At 36.3% G+C, this 20,546-nt stretch overlaps 1 protein-coding gene across 1 annotated transcript in view; it reads right to left on the reverse strand.

Moving 5' to 3' along the window:
- Positions 1–2,406: 2,406 nt before the first annotated feature.
- Positions 2,407–20,546, reverse strand: part of nrm (neuromusculin) — a 697,165-nt gene continuing 679,025 nt past the window's right edge. The window contains exons 17-30 of the mRNA XM_074109606.1: positions 20,037–20,204; positions 18,834–18,963; positions 17,412–17,496; positions 15,882–16,087; positions 15,268–15,350; positions 14,882–15,059; positions 12,174–12,308; positions 11,751–11,784; positions 9,550–10,304; positions 9,024–9,122; positions 7,858–7,967; positions 5,573–6,748; positions 4,733–5,465; positions 2,407–2,494 (exon numbers count right to left, since the gene is read on the reverse strand). Coding sequence (XP_073965707.1) covers positions 4,734–5,465; positions 5,573–6,748; positions 7,858–7,967; positions 9,024–9,122; positions 9,550–10,304; positions 11,751–11,784; positions 12,174–12,308; positions 14,882–15,059; positions 15,268–15,350; positions 15,882–16,087; positions 17,412–17,496; positions 18,834–18,963; positions 20,037–20,204 — 3,891 coding nt within the window. The 3' untranslated portion in view covers positions 2,407–2,494; position 4,733. The remainder of the gene's footprint in view (positions 2,495–4,732; positions 5,466–5,572; positions 6,749–7,857; positions 7,968–9,023; positions 9,123–9,549; positions 10,305–11,750; positions 11,785–12,173; positions 12,309–14,881; positions 15,060–15,267; positions 15,351–15,881; positions 16,088–17,411; positions 17,497–18,833; positions 18,964–20,036; positions 20,205–20,546) is intronic.

Here is a 20,546-nt window from a genome sequence, read left to right on the forward strand (position 1 = left end):
TCCGGACTTGTCAGATTATTTTTCCATTCAAATACCCTGTTCGTGGGAAAGGGATGCACAATAACAAAGTGAAACATTTAAATAAAATTTTATTATTATTCTATGCAAGTTTAAACATACATTACTTTTACCATCAATTACTTACAGGTCATACGAAATTCCAAATGAAGAAAGAATGAGCCGTGTTCATTTAAAAAAATTGAGTATTTTGAAAAATTGCTTTCGTTTGTATTTATTGTATTGCTTAGCATTGCCGTGGTAAAAAGACCTTTACTTAAATTTTATTTTATAAAATAAAAAATAAAATTCTGCTTATTCCATAAAATAAAATCTAAGTAAATCAACTTACAAGTGACGACGATGTTTGACCTGTCTACAAAAAGAGGCTTATTTTTTATATGACGGTAGTAAATTCAGTACGAGTGGAAACTAGGTATCTAATGACAGTAGGTACTTTAACTGCAGGTCCAATATTTAGAAAACTAAGTTTTTTATTTACATACCGATATTATTTACTCTAATCTGTACAGTTTTAGCCTAAATGTCAAAATTGGGGTTCGCTGTCGGTCCTGATTTTAGATATTATAACGTTTTTTTACATTGGGTTTCTGTCAGCAAGTGATAAGTAATTATAGTACCATACATTATGTGCGTAATCGTATTTATAACAAATGTCATGTAAAAAACATAAATAACCATAGCAAGAAGACACCGTGGGCATAAAATATTAATTTAATTTTAAACACTGTTTCGCGGACATGTATCAACTTCTTCTCGCTAACTAATAAGTGATCATGTTAAATTTCAGTGAATTAACTTCCTTCGTGATTTGACGTTGAAAACGTTAGCAAACTATGGTCATCATCATCATGTCAGCCGAAAGACGTCCACTGCTGGACATAGGCCTCCCCCAAGGCTCTCCACTCAGACCGGTCTTGTTCTTTCCTCATTCACCGCGTTCCCGGTGGTCATTGGTTACAAATATGTTATGGTTATTTATTTTACTATAGGCTTCTGCGATTCAATAGTTGGCGCTAGTCTAGTGAGGGGCTGTTAGACAACTTTGACATTTATTTGCCTCACGTGTGTGATTGGTTGAATAAGTAAATGAGCCAATCGCAAGCAAGACTGTCACCCAAGCAGAGCTCACGATACTAACGCCATCTAGCGATATTTAGCCCAAGAAACCCTCAATACAATTGATATAGGTAGAGTCACGATACACGTGTAACATGCCTGCCACTTTTTTTTATATCGTCTTTCCATCTCATTTGCGGCCTGCCCACTGACTGGTATTTTCTGTTCCCATGGATGTGCAACTGGATTCTAACTGCCTAAAATAGATCGAAGTGGAAGAGGTTGAAGGAGCCTACACCAGTAATTTGGTAGAAGAAGGCTAAAAAGAAGAGAAGAAGAAGTGCAACATGGTTTCCTTTATCGAGCTCCTGATGTCTCTCTACTAGAGAAATACCGAAATACTAGCTGTTGCTATGTTGCTAACGAATTCGTCTATAAAGAATTCTTTTGTCGCTGTCCCGTAGGAAATATACGATTTCCCGGTATAAAACTATCCTATGTCCTTATCATGGTGTCAAATTTTCTCCATAATGAAAGCATCACCCAAACAACTTCACATTTTAGTTAAAATTAGTTGTAATATCAGGAGCTGACACGGTCTATTCGCGTAAAAAATATGCCTTAAGTTTACACAGTTATTATTTGTATTATTCTTGGCGTCCATGTGAAGAACTAAAAGTCAGTACATCGAACAAAACACGTGGTATAAAAAGATTTAGTACAAATTCATGCTGTGTGCCGATAAATATGGTCATGGATAAGTTACACCAAATAAATACAATAAAATCTAACTTCCAAAAGTTTACAAAAAACTGAGACATTTGTTTACATAGCGAATTCACGTTTTAATTATTCAAATATCATAAATAACCATAATTAATACACATGGAAATAGATCTATACAACCATACATTTAGTGTATACTATAGTCAATCCCAATTCGCACGAGAGCTTATGACATCGCTTGAATCCGTCATTGACGCTATGTTAGTTTCGATTCGGTTTACCGTCCACCACAAAACAAAACTTAACAGTTCTTGATAAAAAAGCGCCATATTTAAAAGTGTTATCGTGTAAATAAGCTTATCAATAATTGATATCATTATGTGTGACATTTCAATGGTTTTTTGACGGACAGTGAAAAAAGCTCTCAAACGAATTGGGTCTAAATCTGTAGATGTACAAAGCTTGTCAATACATTGTTCCGCGATTTTAATTCATTGCACATTTCCTGTCTAAAAATTAAGTTAAAAGATCACAGTAAGTCTTCGTGCTCTTTGTCGTATATTTGCTGGAGTCTCTGTTGCTCTTTCACTTTCTTCATTTGGGAGTAGATGGAAGCCTGCTTGTAGTTGATTGGCCCGTAGTCTTTAAGGTCTGCGTCGGCGTAGATGAATTGATCATCAGGTTTGAAGGGCTGTGGGGAAAAAATATAATTAATTCTCTATAATTTCATCAATTGGATTAAATGTTTACTAACGCCATCTAGTGATAGTCCTATCAAAAAACTCTCATGGACATAAAAAGTAAGTAAGTAAGTAAATCTTTATTTGCTAGAATACGTTTACAAAGCGTACTTTTTTAGCATACATTATGCAAGCTTTCAAAACGGGATTCAAGCAAGATTTTTGTATGATAATCGTACATTGTGACTTCGCATATGAGCCAATTGTATATTTATTTACTTTAAAGTTACTAAAATATATTTAGATATTTGACAAAATCATAGAGCTGTCTTGAAATTAACGTCTATTGGTGTCAGCTTCCTTTTTTTTTTTGTTTGATTTTGAATAAAATTAACCGTAGCATGACCTCATCATTTTGTTATGTCATTTGAGGGCGTTTAGAATAGTTCAACCGTTTTGAGGAAAAGGTTAAAAACAATATTTTGGGTATAGGAGCTGTAACGGAGTGAACTCGCAGACGTAATCCAGTATGATATAGTATCTAGGTACTACGTTCAATTAGTTAGTATCTAATACAAAGACGTAAATGAACAAATCATCATTAATGTAAAATCACTAAGATAAGCCATGATATTCTTGGTAATATGTGTTAAGTTAAGTGAAGCATGAGTTAGTTAAAAAAATCTTTTGAAATTAAGTAATAAATTAATAATGGTGTATTTCATAGGTTTTTTTTTTCAGAGTAGGTACCTATATTAAAATAACTTTGAAATTGATAAATTTGACTACATATTTAATACATATTACAAATATTAATAATAAATGTAAATATTTAAGTAAATAATGTATTTTAAACAGTCCAAAACATGTTAGTGCGTGTTGTTAATGGAAGCGTTTGTTAAACAATTTTGAAAAACAACTAAATATTACCTCGTTTTAGAAAATGTACGTGTCACTCTTGGTAAATAATTTATGGCGTCCCTAGAAAAAGACAAAAACGTCACAACACGGCACACATGCTTTTAACCTTTTAACCACGCTTGCACGCTTTTAACTTTTTAACCACAATAAGAGCTAAGTGGCAACTTATCGACAGATGGCACTAGTATTGCAAGACGGATCCCTCCGAGTCAATATTAGCCCCCTCTCATAAGTTTTAGATGAAAACTATTGAGTTTACTAATATACTACGAGTAATTGGCAAATAAGTCATGTCACAGTTTGCTTTTTTGTGAAATTTAGTCACGTTTTGACAGCCCATAAAAATAACGTCAATTGTGGTGTCAATTACCCAACGAGTGGAGGGGCTGTGCAGTGGCATCAAAAGGTTAAAATTTTAAGTAGTTTGAGAAATCATGCCTTTAAAAGCATTGATTATGTAACTTGGGAATCATGCTTCGAAGCGATCACTTGAGCACATATTACCAGAAATTATTTAAAATAATAATTGATAGCGGACGAAAGCCAATGGTTTTTTTTTCGAGTTTTTAGAATAACTAATATGAACTAACGATTAAAACGGTTCACCTCACGTTTTTTAAGTCAGGAAACTTTGATGAAAATCTTCCGAAAATATCGAAAGTTAACCGTTTTAATTATTAGTTTATACTATGTAACAAGAGTTTATGTAACATTTAAATATGACTGAGACTGAATAAATAAATAAATGACTACAATTATAATTCAAATTTGGATTGAACTCATTCCTTAACTCTGAAAAATAAAAGTCATCATTTTGTTAAAAAACACACAGGGGATGTGATTAAGACCAATCGTAACCGCTCCGTACTTCATGTTCTAGTGTTCACTGCAGTTACTGGTGAGATCATTGCGCTTTTGGCTTAAGTTTTCGTCGTGTGAGACGTGGGAGATGTGGGATTAGATGTTTCCAATAGCCGAAAAAGATTGTGGAAACATGATCGAAATCAACTTTACGCAAATCAGTAAACGTACACAAATTGTTCGTGAAACATTCATATAATAATAATAATTACTGCTAAAAAACGCATCATCTATAATTAAGTATGTTGCTTAAGATTGGTCCTTATCACGTTCATGATTTTCCCCACTGGGCGTAAGAAGTCTGAAGGAAGACCGTCGGAAATTATGCGTCCGAATTTAGAAACTTCGATAATGTAATGTAGGATATCGCAGTTGTTCTATTTGACAACTAGATGGCGCTAGGAGTCGCTACAGCTTAACTACATGCCTATTATAAAGTTAATAGATGATGGTTACATGTTACTCACCTCAGACATCAATCTCGTTAAACTTAAGCGTGGCGTAGTCGCTCCGCGGCTGGCTCTGACTGCCTTTCCGACTACTGGCTACGTTAATATGACTACTGTTAGTCTCCTTGTTAGTACTATCATGGTTACCTATAGTGTACGTATCGTATAAATGTCTATTTGAATTGACAGTATTCTTAAACTTCAAGTTATGATTACCTAATGCTAAATCAGCGTACACTAGTTTTTTATGCTTGGGTTTATCATCTCTAGGACCCATTGTGTTAAAATTAGCGTTATAGTTATGCTCAGGGCCCAAGTTTCTAGTTGAATTTGATATGTAATTGCCTTTTAGGAGTTGGAGATAGGATCTTCTTTCTGAATCGTTGTATTCTGGTTCAGGGTAGTTCGGCTTTTCATAGTTGTCGTATACTCCTACACACGATAGTTTCTCCCGGAGGCTTTCAGACTTTTTTAGACGGTTTAATTTGTGGCTATTTCTGTCTCTACTCCGGTTTAAAGTTTTTGTGTAATATTGGGCTTCAGCGGGCTGGTATATCATAGGCCCGATGGTATTATTGTAGGATCCTTCTTGATCTACAGGTATTCGTTTGTCTACTCTCACTGGCTGGAAGTAACAGAAACTGTGATGTTTTTGCAGTGGGATTTGAAAGTTTTTCTTATGTTTTCCTTTACTATTTAAATTTACAAGGTTACGCTTTTGGAGATATTGTTGTTGGAGTATGTTAGTATTCTGGAAATGAAAATATTAGTGTCTTAGTCAAAGTTACAGACGACAGTTTGGGAGGTTGTGTTAAAATAAAAGATGATCGAAGGAAATAAAAACAAAAAGCATTATACCTGAGCTTCGTTTATAGTAATGCTACTCTGTACAGAGTTACTACGCCTAATTGGATTTCTCTTTGGTATTGGTTTTTCAGTTAATTTTGGTATCTGTAGTGTCTTATTTGGAGATATCACTTGCTTTTTTGGTAGTCCAACTTTGTTCATACCTTGATCATTCAGCTTACTAACTGCTGATTTAACTAGAGAGGTAGAAGGCAGTATGATAGAGGTGTTTCTTTTAGGAGTTGCACCAATAATATTTGGTTTTGATAAATCTCTTTTCTCGTCAGGATTCTCACTATTTCCTTCGTCATCACTATCACCGTTTTCATTTCCAACATTATTATCTAATTTCAGTCTTTCACTATCTTTATCACTTGAAAGTTTCTTTGATACATCTTCAGCTGATTTTGTCGGCCGTATAGGAGCATCGACCACGTCAAACGTAGAAAACTTAGTGTTTATTAAAGGCATTGATAAATTAACGTATACGTGATCAGTCTTTTCTGGTGACGACATAGGTGATATTTTTGTCCTTGGAGCAGGTACTGGCCTCAGCGAATTGGTAGAGACGTTCATTTGTCCGTTGCTTTCTTCGTAAACTTGTATGGAGTCCGTTAAATTCTCAAACTCTTCAACCCCACTTATGTTCGACTTAACATTTAAAAGCGAAGGAAAATTGGCATATATAATATTCTCATGTTCATTACTATCTCGGTTACTACGATTACCTTTATTATTATTAATTTCAGTAAAATTCTCACCATACTCGGTATTAGGATAAAACCTTTCAATGTTTCTTTTCCTAATTGCCCGCATAGATTGAAATTGCGGGAGTTTTCTAGGATTTCTAGTATTCAGTGAAGAAAATTTCTTCGTGTCTGTCTCTAAGACCTCTTCATCGATCGTTGGAAATTGTTTAAGAAACGACGTTTGCATCGGCGGTAAATATGGATTTAGTAATACTGTTTGATGAAGTGGATACATTTGCTGGATGGGTGATAGCAACGGTATTCCATATTGATACTGAGAATTAGACGCCGTCGTTATTGGATACGGTATGTTTTGCACGAAAGGAGGACATACTATTCTCGGTGTAAATGATGGATTGGTTGTCAATTGTTTTTGTAGTGCCTCTATCCCCTTAGCTGTTTTTGAAGCATCGATTCGAGGTTGTATAGCCTGAACTGGCTGCACATGCAAACGAACATGAAATGAACGAAACAAAAAATTAGCAAATCAGTAGGCGAAGCGAATAAAAACAATTTAATGATGTTAACTTAAAACGATTAAATAAAACACTTGAAATCGATCGAAATAAGTTGTCAAGACTTGGTATAATTTACAGGATAGATATTTAATGTTTTTTTAAAAATTGTAGCATATCTTTAAAGGTATGAACTATAGTCACTATCATTTTATATTTGATTTGAATGAGAACATAACACTAGTTGCGTGTATAATCGACCCAAATAAATCGAAAACCATTGTGAAACTTTTCCATGAAAGATATAATAGTGAAAAAATTAACATGAAATTTACTGAGAAGATGTTCTACGCTGGGTCAGGAATAAAATAATTCCGTAATACTTTTTATACATGACATAGAAATATCGGTAAGTCACTCATACGAAGGACCGATGATCTGGTCAAAATTGCCGGAAAAGAGTGGATGAGACACTAGTCCGAAAAGAACGCCGTGCACTGCTGGAGGTTTACACTAATCATTGGATAGCAAGGGGCTGAATAAGAAGAAGAGGAGAGAGGGACTTATTATATATTTTAGGTTAAATAAGTAATTCTTGGAATCAGAGCTTACATAAATGACAGAGCCAAATGTCGCAAGCAAATTCGTCCCAAACGAACTGGGAAAAGGTGCGGAGAAATAAGAATTCATAGCATCAGAAATGAGGAGATTCGTAGAAGAACGAGGGTTACTGACATAACCAAGCGCATTAACTCGTTGAAGTAGCAATGGGCAGGCCATATAGCATGGAGAACAGATGGTGGGGCGGAGAAGTTCTCGAATGAAGACCGCTAATCGGCAAGCTCAGCGTAGGACGTCTACCAACGAGATGGACAGACGTGTTTAAAGCCGCAGGTTCACGGTGGATGCCGGCTGCGCGTCCAACTGAAGTAACTGGAGGTCTATGGGGGAGGCCTATGTCCAACAGCGGACGTCCTACGGCTGATAGATGATGTCTAGTAGTTAATTTTCAATTATGTCGATCGATTTCTTTATCGTTACTGGTGAAATGACAGGGTCAACATTTGGTTCATGATTATACAGTATAGTTTACCTTGTTGGGTGCTTGTTGTAGCCCATGGAACGGAAGGTTCTCGTAAAGACCTGGATTGTCCGCTCCAAGGTTGCCGTTGGCTGCATTATCTATGCCATTCGTAGGTGGGCCTGAAGAAAAACGTAGATTTATTAAATTCAAAAATGTTACCTCCTACTTTTTGGACCAATTTTTCTTTTTCAAAATTATACTGACACTAGAACAGAATTTATTAACTTAAATAGTGTGGTGATGCACATGTCATGAAATGATTAAGAATTTGGTTTAATTTTCATGTGTTTTTAGTAATTTAAATAGCAGTGGTTCAGAATAATTTGGAAAAACGATCTATGAATTTGTGTCTTAATGTAATAATGTTTGACACGATGCATAAAATAGTAAAGATACTGAGATTTCAACAAAGTTAATTTTAATGTAGAAAAAGGGGCCATGACAGTTATGAAAATAAAAACACCAGGGTCTCGGTTCAGCATACAATTTCTTTGCTGTCGGATTTGAGATCCTGGGTCCACAGAGTCACAAATTAATTAAAGAAGTGCAAAAGTACTTGTTCGATACTAACTAGTGGAGATCAAAAGACTGGCAGCTTTCTTTTTCAACCAACTGCTAAGGCAATTCAATGAGAAAATTCTGCCAACCCGTTGGACACACACACAATGGAACAAGGGTCTTATTTAGATTTAATTTAATAGATAATTTAAATTTTATTTAACTTTTTAAGCAGGTATAATTTAGTTTATATTTATTATATTTAAGCTTTATTACCGATTTAATTACATTACTTGTACAGTTAGCAGCAGAAGCAGATGAGCGGTTGTGGTGCTGAAAATGATCTGAACACTCTTATTACTTTGACAGTAGAGTCGTGTGTAAATCATTTTGAACACCATAACCGCTTATCCACTTTTGCTGCTGACTATCGGCTATTCTCATTCACTGTGCAATGAATCTAATTACCTTGTCACTACTGAGGGAAAAAGCGACACGGTAATTAGACTGAGTGGATAGTGAATTAGACAGGCCGATTTCCTATTGTCATTTATCTGTGCACTCAATCTAATTACCGTATCAGTATTGCGGAAAAAAACGACATGGTAATTAGAATGACCGCTGTATAAATTGGAAACCTATTATGGAGATAATATTAAAAGAAATGCTCAACTTACTGTCTCCTGGGGCTTTTCTTTTCCTAGTGCATTTGGAAGCTTCATCGTTTAAAGGTTTTATGCTCGCAGCTATTCTATCAGGCCTCTTAAACGACACAACTAAAACATGCAAAAACAAACTACATGCAAGCGGATTCAATGAAAACAATACAAACTAAATCGCAAAGTAAAAAGATGGGAATGTGTTATTGTCAAGTGTTCGTACAGATATTGAATTACATGTGGAAGTTAAAGATGACAATGAAATAAAATAAAACAATGATGATAATGATAGTAAAACAAAATAAAAGACTGATTATTATAAAGAAACAAAATAATGATAAATTTAAGAATCTTTCAATTTTAAAACTTCTAAATTAAAATGAAAAAAAAAGAGACCAATAAATCGTAATGTTGATTAATTAGTTTGAGTAGTAATTAAAATAACATTGATTTAAAGTAGTAATTGGAAAAAAATATTTTTCAACGACGTCATGGTATCTTTTTTTATTGAAAAATGTGTAAAATAAAACATGATATGAACTACCTCCTTCAGTGACAATGACATTAGGCGTTTCGCTCTGAAAAAACGACCTTATTTTGCTTTTCGGTAAGCTATATCCCGGTTTATTCAAATTAACCAAAGACACAGCCCTTTTGTTGGTCTTATTAATCTTCTTATATTTTCCGCTGTCATCATCAGAATCATTATCGCTTCTTTTTCTTAGATTCTTAAAGATCCCACTGACTACGCTTTGTGTGTGTCTTCTAGGTTTTCCATTCTTTTTAGAATATTCTGACTTACTCGGCGAAGTCTCATCATCAATTATGCTCTTGTTTCTTTCGAGTAGACCTAGCGTAGCATCTTCTTTCTCATTGTTATTGGATACATTGGCAGCCATTCTTGCTTGATTTTTGGGGCTCAGTGTATGATTTGAATTGACATGAACTAAAACTCCAGGCTTCAATGGCCATTTGCTAGGTGTCACTACTGTTTGTACTTTATCACTATGTGCTCTCGGTTCTGGTTTAGGTGTTTGTTGTTCATTATCTTCATTTTCTCTACTTGGTGATTTATTTGCGTTAATTGTTGCTTCTAATTGTGACAAGTTAGCTTGTAAGCTACTTGAATGCGATTCTCTACTTTTGTTAGCTTCGGGATAGCTTTGGGAATCGACTAGTCTTGTTCTATCAGATGTTTTTGGACTGAATGTTAGGTTAAGACGTGGTGATAAAGCGGGTAATGCTTGTGATATGATCGATTGAGCAATCGACATTTCATTAAGACAGCTTCCGTCAGGACTGAGTGAAATGAAACGAAAAAAATATTTATTAACATGCAAAAATGGAAATTAAAAAAAGTAACAGCCTACCTATGAATCCTAACATAATAATAATATGGACATATACAATACATAGAAATATTACAAATATATTTAAACCTGTGAAATAATAAGCTAGAAGAATGCTTTCCATCTGCTTTACATGCAGCGATTGGAAATACCTTCGTAAAAAAATCTGATTCTACGAAAATGTTTTTTCTACTGTTTGAAAACCACACATTTGAAACCATACAAAACCACTCTTAAGCAAATAGACTTTTATTTCTCTGGTAGACTTATTTCAAAATTAAGGTTTATAAAGAATAAAATTATCAACACTCAAGGTAAGTCAGTAACTTACAAGTGTATTATGTAAGTCATAACTTATAAGCATATAAGTCATGAGTAAAGAAATAAGTCTGCTATGTTATAAAAGTCTATTATGAAAAAAAGTAACGCTGACTCTATTTACCGTGACTTTTATCTATTTCAAAGACAAAACAGCGTGAAAAAAGAAAGCATTCCTCAACTATATAGAAAACTTTATAATTGTTAGTAAATATACCTGAGGTATTAATTGTAGTCAGTCTGAGAACATCTGGAGTTAGTGCTGTTAGGAACCTAGGCAACAATAAGATATTTAGGCAAAATATATACAAATATAAAACCTCACTCCGTGTTAAAATGAAAATGTGCTCATCTACTTAAAAAAAACATTCAAATTCTGGGCTAGAAAAAAGTCAGAAAAACTAGCCGATGGTCCAAGCATTTACAGGCACAAACTCAAACTCAATGACCTTGGTGCTTGCCCTTGACCTTTCGGAGGCCTAGTACCTCTGCATGGGCACTACAAGAGGTGACCTTGAGGGTGGCATTGACAAAGTGTGCCAAGAATCTGCTCGGACCAAGGGCGTCGCTGAAAATTATCATTTAAACGTTAAGTACTAGAAAAAAATAAGTTTTATATAAAAGACAAACTATAAATTAAAAATTAGAAAATATTACTTTATCTATTCTGATTATGATAAGAATCAAAAAATTATAACAGAACCATCACCAAACAAATATCAACCGTATAAATTTAAACAAAAATAAATCTAAAAAAAAGCTAAAACTTTAAATTATGCCTAATAAACATACTTTTAAGGGTAACTAAGACACATAAAGAATCTTTTAAATTGGAATTAATTGAAGTCAATGTAGATAATCAACACTAATTAAAAAAATCACAGATTATTCTTATAAGTTGCTTTTAAATTACATTGACTCCATATTTAACTAAAGCGACTATTTAGTACTTCCTATTTAGAACAAATTAAAATTCAGTCAATAGCTAAAGTAAAAACTTGGATGAATAATCGCAACGAATAAATCATTCTCAACTAGTAATCTATTAAAATTAAAACATAAACAAAATAAAACTTACTTTTCTCTCTCTTCTAACTCCACTGGATTATTGTCTACATCATTTTGTATATGTTTAGTCGTGTTAAGTGTGGTTTAGTAGGCAGCATCCAAGAAAAAGAAAACAAATTTAGTTAACAAATGGCAAACAATATTAAATTATGTAAAACGTTATGTTTTTTTAATCAACGACTGAAAATAATAATTATCTTTTTAAAATCATGCTAATTAGACTTAAAAATGAGCGTTTCCTTTTTTTCTATGAAATCTTACTTCAAATATATTTACAATGATATACTGAAAAAACTATGTAATGTTAACGATTAAGCAAACAACAATGACACATTTCAATTTAATTACACGATAAATATAAGCCAAAAATTCACTTGAAAAACACATAAGCAATAAGTATTTACACGAGACTTATAGCACATAAGTGACTTACATTTGGATTTCGCCCTCATTCGCCTGCAAATGCAGATGATGATGATGCATAGTATCACAGTGATGACAAGGACAGCAAGAGCGATGCATCCGATCAGTATGAGCTGCTGACGATCCCGCCACCATACTTGAGTGCCTGCTCAAAAAGTTATAAGTCACGAATAAATGTTTATTACGACTTATTTGAAGTAAGCGGCTTATACCAATTAAATAGTTTTCGATTCGTTAATAAGCTAATTGTTTAATTTCAACCGTGTTGCCAATTGTAAGAAAACTGTGCTGTTATATTTTTCTAAGTAGTTTTGGTAATTCTTTTAAATACGCGCAGCCAATGCGTTAAAATTTACCAATTTATCAAAACAAATTGCAAAGCTGGGAGAGAGATCATGAGTTCTGCTAAATGCAAAAATATGTCTGTCTGCCTGTTGTGCCTTAAGCCGCTAAATCGATTTAAATGAAACTTGATATTATGCAGATAGTTTGAGACTCTGAGAAGGACAGAATAATTTTTAACCCGGAGAACTGAATTAGTTCCCGCTGAATAGCTATAAACAAATTTTTCGCGGACTGAGCCACGGGTAAAAGCTAGTAGCATATATGCTAGTAATTTCATATAAATTATGTTCTTATTATCAATGCCAAAACGCAGCAGCATAAGCACTGCTGCTTGACGAAAAGATTATCGATAAGAAAATAGTGATTTTGTTTCTTTCTATAATTATTTAAGTCAGAACTCATGATTCGTAGAGACTTATAAACTTGGCGCAACATCTAAACACATTACTCACTGTAGCTTTCCAGGTTGGCTAGAAAATATAACAATATGTTATGGTTAAAATATAATAATTATGTTATTATGATTATGGCACACAGCAGGCTGACCATCCACCACGATGTGCGAGGATGCGTAGCGAAGCGATGCAGCAGTGCGAGCGGTCGCACTACTGACGTATTGAACATATTTTTATGAGCTATCAAAATGCGATTTCCCCATATAAATTTACATACATGGTAATATTACACTGTGATGTCACTCGTTGACCTCGTTGTTAGCCAACTAAATAAGTTATGTCCGTGGAACATGGTGATACAAAACTGGAAAATGGCATATAACTAAAACTGGAAAATAAAACTAACGTCTGTAGAAAAATAACGAAGATAGGAACAGTTTGCATTCCATCTTTTTCTAGAATAATGTAATTTAGTATGGGATTTCTACGCTTAACATAATCCCATCGGTTGATTGGTTTGTTTTCTCACACACCGCTTTTTCGGACACCGCTCCGATTTCTGGCACACTGTTCTGTTTTCTCGCACACTGCTACGTTTTCTCGCACGTCTTTGGTGGATGTGTAGCCAAAATCGTCTTAGTTCCAGTAAGTACAGGTTTATTTACTTTCTTTAGATTTTAGTTTATTATTTACAAATGAGATCTTCAATTACTGTTTGTAAATTGGAATAGTGCTCAATATTAAGAAAAATAATTATTATATAAGATATACGTAAAACATTAATATTGAGCATTATTCGTTTAATAGATTTATGAACACTAAAACCAGAAAAGTATTATTAATATTATTTTTGTTTTAATTAACAATACGTTAGGTTTGCTCCTCTCGATTCAGTGGATGTAGAAAGATCAAAGGCTAAGGCGGCGAAGGTAAGGGACCTGATTTGAGAGTGGGTAGCAGCGCTCTCTATTGCCAACTACGAACTCTGGACTCCAGCACTGCGGCGTAGAAAGCAAGAGAAAACCACCACACAATATTCCCAAGAAAGTCTTCATTAAGGTTGTAGAGCTTGTCTAATCTGAAATGACGCGCCCTGCCACCGCATTTACGCACATAAGCAAATTTAAAATACGGGCGGCATGCACACATAAATAAATAAATATCACGGGACAATTCACACCAATTGATTTAGTCCCCAAGTAAGCTTAGCAAAGCTTAAAAAGCAACGGATAAATTATAATTATATAGGCAGGTACATACTTAAATACATAAATACCCAAGACCCGAGAACAAACATTCGTATTTTCATACAAATATCTGCCCCGACACGGGAATCGAACCCGGGACCTCAAGCTTCGTAGTCAGGTTATCTAACCACTAGGCCATCTGCTCATTAGTTTCAAGCGGTTACTGTAAGATTTGCTGACTAACTCATCATCATCATCATCAGCTGAAAGACGTCCACTGCTGGACATAGAGAGAGAGAGAGAGAGAGAGAGAGAGAGAGAGAGAGAGAGAGAGAGAGAGAGAGAGAGAGAGAGAGAGAGAGATCTCATCTCCCGATCCGCGGACGCCATTCGAGAACCTCTGCCCCATCGGCCATCAGTCCTGCGAGCAATGTGCCCCGCCCACTGCCACTTCAGTTTCGCAATTCTTCGGGTTATGTCGGTAACCCTAGTTCTACTGCGGATATCATCATTTCTGATTCTATCCCGCAGAGAAACCCCGAGCATAGCCCTCTCCATAGTCCTCTGAGTGGCTCTGAGCTTCCTCATGAGGCCCATCGTTAGCGCCCACGTCTCAGATCAGATCTGTCAAACTACTTAGTTATAATCAACTGATTTAGTGGAGGGACGCGTCATTTTAGCTTAGACAAGCTCTATGAGTTTAGTGCCTTAGAAGAAGACATGCGATCTTTCTTCAATATTTTATTTACTACTAGTATTCTAAAAAGCAAATTCACACGGTTATAACGTACCCATGACATCCCGTTCACAGGCCCTCGACTTGCCAACGGAGTTGTTCGCGTAACACAAGTATGTTCTGTACACCTCGACGCTGGTGCTTAGCCGGAGGTAGCTCTGGCTGCCTTGCTGCCAGATCTTCTCGTCGGTAAGACTGTCATTGACGTTCTTGAGGCTCCATGTGAAAGATACCTGAGAAATGATAACGATAAGATCAAGGCTGGTCAAATTTTGGTTTGCGGGATACGAAATGGCTCGCCAAGGCATTTGATTTTGCCCGTCAACGCGTTGATATACATAGATATCCGCGATTTTTAACATCTTTTTTTTAAAGTTGTATCCTAGCCAAGCCGGGTTGGGTCGCTATATACTATAGACTAATCCTTATGAAGTCAATTACCTCGCTAGGATTGGCGTGCGCTGTGCAAATAAGGACTTGTTCTCCATTTAGCTCTGCCTGTTTAATGCCGCACTCCGGGACAACTGTTAAAAGAAATACATAAGAAAAGTCTAAAATAGCAGTTGTTGTCGCACATCAATAATATTTAGTTAGCTTTATTTTTTATCATGGTTCTGTTCTGTTAGTTTTTTGTATTATTGCTAATAGAAGGTAGACAGCCGTGTGGGCTGTTCGTCGACTGTCGCAATTGTCTTGTATTTTGTATGTCGTGTCGAATAACCATCGAAATCAAGTAACCTAGACTTCTGGAAGAGATCCCTTTGCAGCATCAGCTCGTAGACCTTGGTTGTAAACGTCACTACCAACTGAACTGTAGACCAGGCAGGCACTGAGCACTGAGTGAGTGGACCAGGACTGAACTGCTTTCAATAGCATTGTACATTAATTTCGTTTCTCGTACTTTTGGTTTGGTTCTTTGCCAAAACAAAATTTAGACTTGGTCTCGTTTGGAAAACCAATGGTTTCCCGGCTCGCAGGTGACTGTAGAGAAGTAGTACAGTATTCATGTCTGATAGAACTCTGCTATTGAGATTTATTGAGATTGTTTCACTTACACAAAACATCCAAAAACGCTGTGGTGTACACAGATCCATGCCTATTGTAAGCCTCGCACAGGTAATGCCCTACGTCCTTCCTTTGCACCGGTCCCAATAATAGCGTGTTGGAGGAAGACAGCACGAGCGAGTTATTGCTGTGCTCCTTGCCCATCGCCTTGCTTGAGTTCCCTCGGCGCCACGAGTAGGAAGGCATTGGGAAACCTCTGTTGAAGCGAATAAAACATTCAAAATCAATATTTTAACCATAAGTTTTCACTCAAATTATGAGATAGTACCCAAATACTCATTTGTCAAAAGAAAAATACTTATACATTGTACAATTTGGTTGGTTATTTTATCATCATCATCAGCCGGAAGACGTCCACTGCTGAGCAAAGACCCCCTTAGAACTTTTTCCCCCAACGGTTATCTGTTCTTTGAGCGATGTGGCCCGCCCTTTGCCATTATTTCGCTTGAACTTAAGTTGCCTAATCTGGCAAAATCTTTAATTTAATCTTGCAAGGTCTTCTGCCTTACGAAAATTTAAGTTATTTTTTAAAGTTATGTTAAATTTTACTGTATTGAATATAATTATAGGTTACAGTCAAGTATAAGTTTTGGCGATTTAACTTGAATAAATAAGAAGGCTTAGAGTTCCAGTTAGTGTATCTATGAGATGTTGTAGCCTAATGATTTGCACTTTGGTATCAAGCAGAGGATCATGGGTTCAAGCCCCGGGCTCGCATCTTTGACTTTTTCGGAACGGCCAGTTATAAAAATACTAGGATGTTATTGACCTTAAAATTAATGTCGTTTATACATATTTTTAACCCCCGACGCAAAAAGAGGGGTGTTATAAGTTTGACCGTTATGTGTGTCTGTCTTTGTCTCTGTCTATGACACCGTAGCTGGTGGACCAATTTGAATGCGCTTTTTTATTTGAAATCAGGTTTTCTAGCGACGGTTCATTAAAAGCGGTTTAGCCGTTTTTGAGATATTGAATTTGAGATATTGAGCAGCAGTGCTTGCACTGTTGTGTTTCGGCGTGGAGAGTAAGGGAGCCGGATCCCATCTTAGGCCTCTAGGTTGGCAACGCATCTGCAATACCCCTGGTGTTGCAGATGTTTATAGGCGGTGGTGATCTCTTACCATCAGGAGACCCACTTGCTCGTTTGCCATCCAGTCGAATAAAAATAAAATAAAATAAATAAATAAACTTTGAAGTGACAAAGTCGGGGTTTTCCAACTTTTTGTTGGTAAGGTTAGGTTATTGTAACTCAAGCCGTATCGATATCTTTGTAGTACCAGCGAAATTATGTTTAAAATTTACCTGCCATATGTGGTAAAGGAAAACAACACGATTCAATGGTGCGAGAAGTTCCCAATCCACAGTGAGTCTGTGTGGAAACTGCAGCCAAAGCCTTCTCGTTATGAGAGAAAGAATAGTCTTTCTCTGTGTGTGTGTCTTTCTTTATGTATAGACATAATGAGGCGTATTGTAGGACGAAGAGAGCTAGCGTTTTATTAATGGATATTTTATATTCTTACCTCGCTGCGCACACGACCTTTTCGGGTATGTCTCCTTCTGTGACTCGTACTGTGCTTGGCGTTACTGTGATATTTTCAGGCTCATCTGTAATTTTGAATAAATGAATATAAATATATGAATATGAGTAGGATGGCAAATGATCATCATGGCAAAAATTCCATTTATGACTCTTAATATGTATGGCCATCCTAACCTACGGCGCTCAGACCTGGGGGCCTACCATGATTTTTCATAAACGATCCAAACGCAGAGCAGTTCAATTTAGGCACCTAAACTGAGTCGTCGAAATTGGTACCACGACGTTTATTTCTCAGAGCTGAGTCTCAATGGTTTACAAGTGAATGGAAAACCGATATTGTCTCTGGTCTGAAACTGAAACGGTAAGTCGCGAAAGGGATGCCGCTATATGCAAACCAAATATTGTATACTAAAACCTCTTTATTTTAAAACCATAACACTATGTCATTCCGTGTTCTTAGCAACCGTTGTGCTGATTACAAATAATGTTTACGCTGTCACTAATCCACGAGTCTCTTTTCTCACTGAAAAAATAGTTTTATCAATGAGGAGTTAAGAAGCACAATGTCGTGAGGAGTACCTATGAAAAGTTATAAAACTTGAATAAAAGTTAAAAAGTTGTTGAAGTTTAAAAAATATTCCAAGTAAAATACTTAGAAGTCCAAAATAATTGTCAGAATGAGTAACTTATACTGAATCGCTAAATTTGACACTGAAGCGATTCAATTCCCACTCAAGTTAAGCGTCATGGAAAGAAAACCGCTTGAAGTGAGTGAATGAAAATGTCTGTATCGCTGTCGCTGAACCGTGCTTGAACTGAATCGCAAAAGTAACGTCGTGGTACGAAATAGCGATGCAGTTCAGTTTAGAGCCTAAACTGAATCGTATTAAGAGAGCGTGGTAGGCCCTGGTCTTTGACTGAGACTCAGAAGTCCAGACTCAAGATTTGCCAGCGAGCTATGGAGCGGAGTATTCTAGGTGTTCAGAGATCTGATAGAATCAGAAACACTGATCTGCGCTCCAGAACTCAAATTGTCGATGTGGGGATGAAGACCGCCAAATTAAAATGGGACTGGGCGGGACACGTCTGCCGCATGGATATGGATCGCTGGACCAAAGTAATTACCGATTGGGTTCCATGCGACGGGCACCGGAGCAGAGGCAGACCTAGGAGGAGATGGCGGGACGAGCTGGATCGATTCCAGTCAGATTGGCAAGAGCTGGCCAAGAGTAGAGACGAGTGGAATAAGAAAGGGGAGGCTTTTGCCCTGCATGGGGACACATTATAAACTATAAAAAAAATGTATGGATTCCAATATGAGACCCATTATAAGATACTTTGTTCTCTGTCCACGTACATAAAGTGAAGGAATAAGGTCGAAAAAGAGACGTAGAGCACTTACACTCGACAGCAAACTTTGTGGTGCTATTGACCGGCGGGCCGGCGTCGTTCCGGGAAGACCGGCAAGTGTAGCTCGCCGTGTCTGCCGTCCGGTCCAACACATTGCCGGGCCACGCTGTCATGTTCCAATGCTGTAAGAATAAAGATAAGTACCACGGATAAAGTTGAGTACAATAAGAACAAGGATAGCCAAACCCAATGGCCCACCAAGCCAATTTGAATTTGCCCGTTGATCGAACAATCAGTCAAAAGCGTGATTAATTTTAGTACAAAAGTGCCTAGGGATATACAGTGTGTACTGGCAGCCAGGCTTTTTTAAAGGGGGGTTAAAGTTAATTAATTTATTAATAAACTTAAATTCAGACTTTGTTAACTTTCTAACAAAATTATAATTGCCAACAATGTACAACAAAGTAAATTGTCAAGGTAATAATCAAAGTATCTGTCGGCTGTCTTTTACACTTACTTGTCAATTTACTTTGCTGTACATTGTTGGCAATTATAATTTTGATAGAAAGTTAACAAAGTCTGAATTTTAGTTTACAAATTAAATTAATGTTATGGTTAAGTTATAAAAATACGTGACACCTCCCTTAAAAAAAGTACGACTGCCGGTAACACACTGTATAGTCTAATTATTACTGAGTCAAAACATCAAATTCTTCAAGGGATAATGACTATCCTGAGACTTTTGTGTAGTTAGGTGCCACTTAAAGCAATGGCCCGGCGCTGCGTCGGACTTCAAAAAATTTTCCCATCTAGAAAATCGATTGGTCAACCTTGATATAGACCAAGGCTGGCCAAATAATGCCCACTGGCCACTAAGTTGCCCACCAATTTTATAACTCGTTGATCGGCCAGCCTTTCTTCTTTGTGTATAATTTAAGTAGAAAGAAAACTCAAAAAATAGTGGCCCGGCACTGACTTTAAAAAAAAATTGCCCACCTAAAAAATCTATTGGCCAGCCTCAATATACAGATTAACGAACCCAATCTTCTTTCTCTGTCCTTCGGGGAAGGCTTGAGAAAGACGCTCACACGATCTCCTTAAAACTTGGTGCCCGGGTAAATTGTTAAAATTCCCACGGGAAGTTTAGCGAAATCCCGGAATTTCCATTCAAGGCATAATGGTTTTGGCGTACGAAGCCGGTTAAAGTACCTACTAAGTTAGAAGTATTATTTTTTTAAGGCTTATTTTTACTTACCAAAATGCTCTCCGTGGCTTCGAAGTCATTTCTGTTGACTTGAGAATCGATCCAATTCTCCTTTACGTAATATCGATCTGTCTTTTCGGGTTCGATGACCTGGCCATTTTTTAACCATTGCACGCTGCATCGCGGAAAACACTCGACAGTGCACGAGAGGGAAATGTTCTGGAACATAGTTGTAGATTGTACAGTCGAGTTCATAAACTTATGAGCAAAAATTTGATCAAAGATCTGAACACGCTTCTACGCCGTTAACAATAGAGTCGTACACAAAACAAAAAAATGCAAATACAAAAAAACAGCGCGCCATTTCACTCGTAAAGTTTATATCCTTCCGAGCCGTAGGCGAGGGTTGATTTAAGTCGAGGGTAGAAATAGGTTTCAGCATTTCAATTTATATTTCTATAATAACTAATTATTACACAAATTACTAATAAAGAACATGGATTACTTAAAGGAAAAAAAATATCCTTCTTCAGACAATAAAAGACTATCTGCAACATGGTT

This window comes from Choristoneura fumiferana, chromosome 29, assembly GCF_025370935.1.
Source record: "Choristoneura fumiferana chromosome 29, NRCan_CFum_1, whole genome shotgun sequence".
In the NCBI taxonomy this organism is placed as follows: Eukaryota; Metazoa; Arthropoda; class Insecta; order Lepidoptera; family Tortricidae; genus Choristoneura; species Choristoneura fumiferana.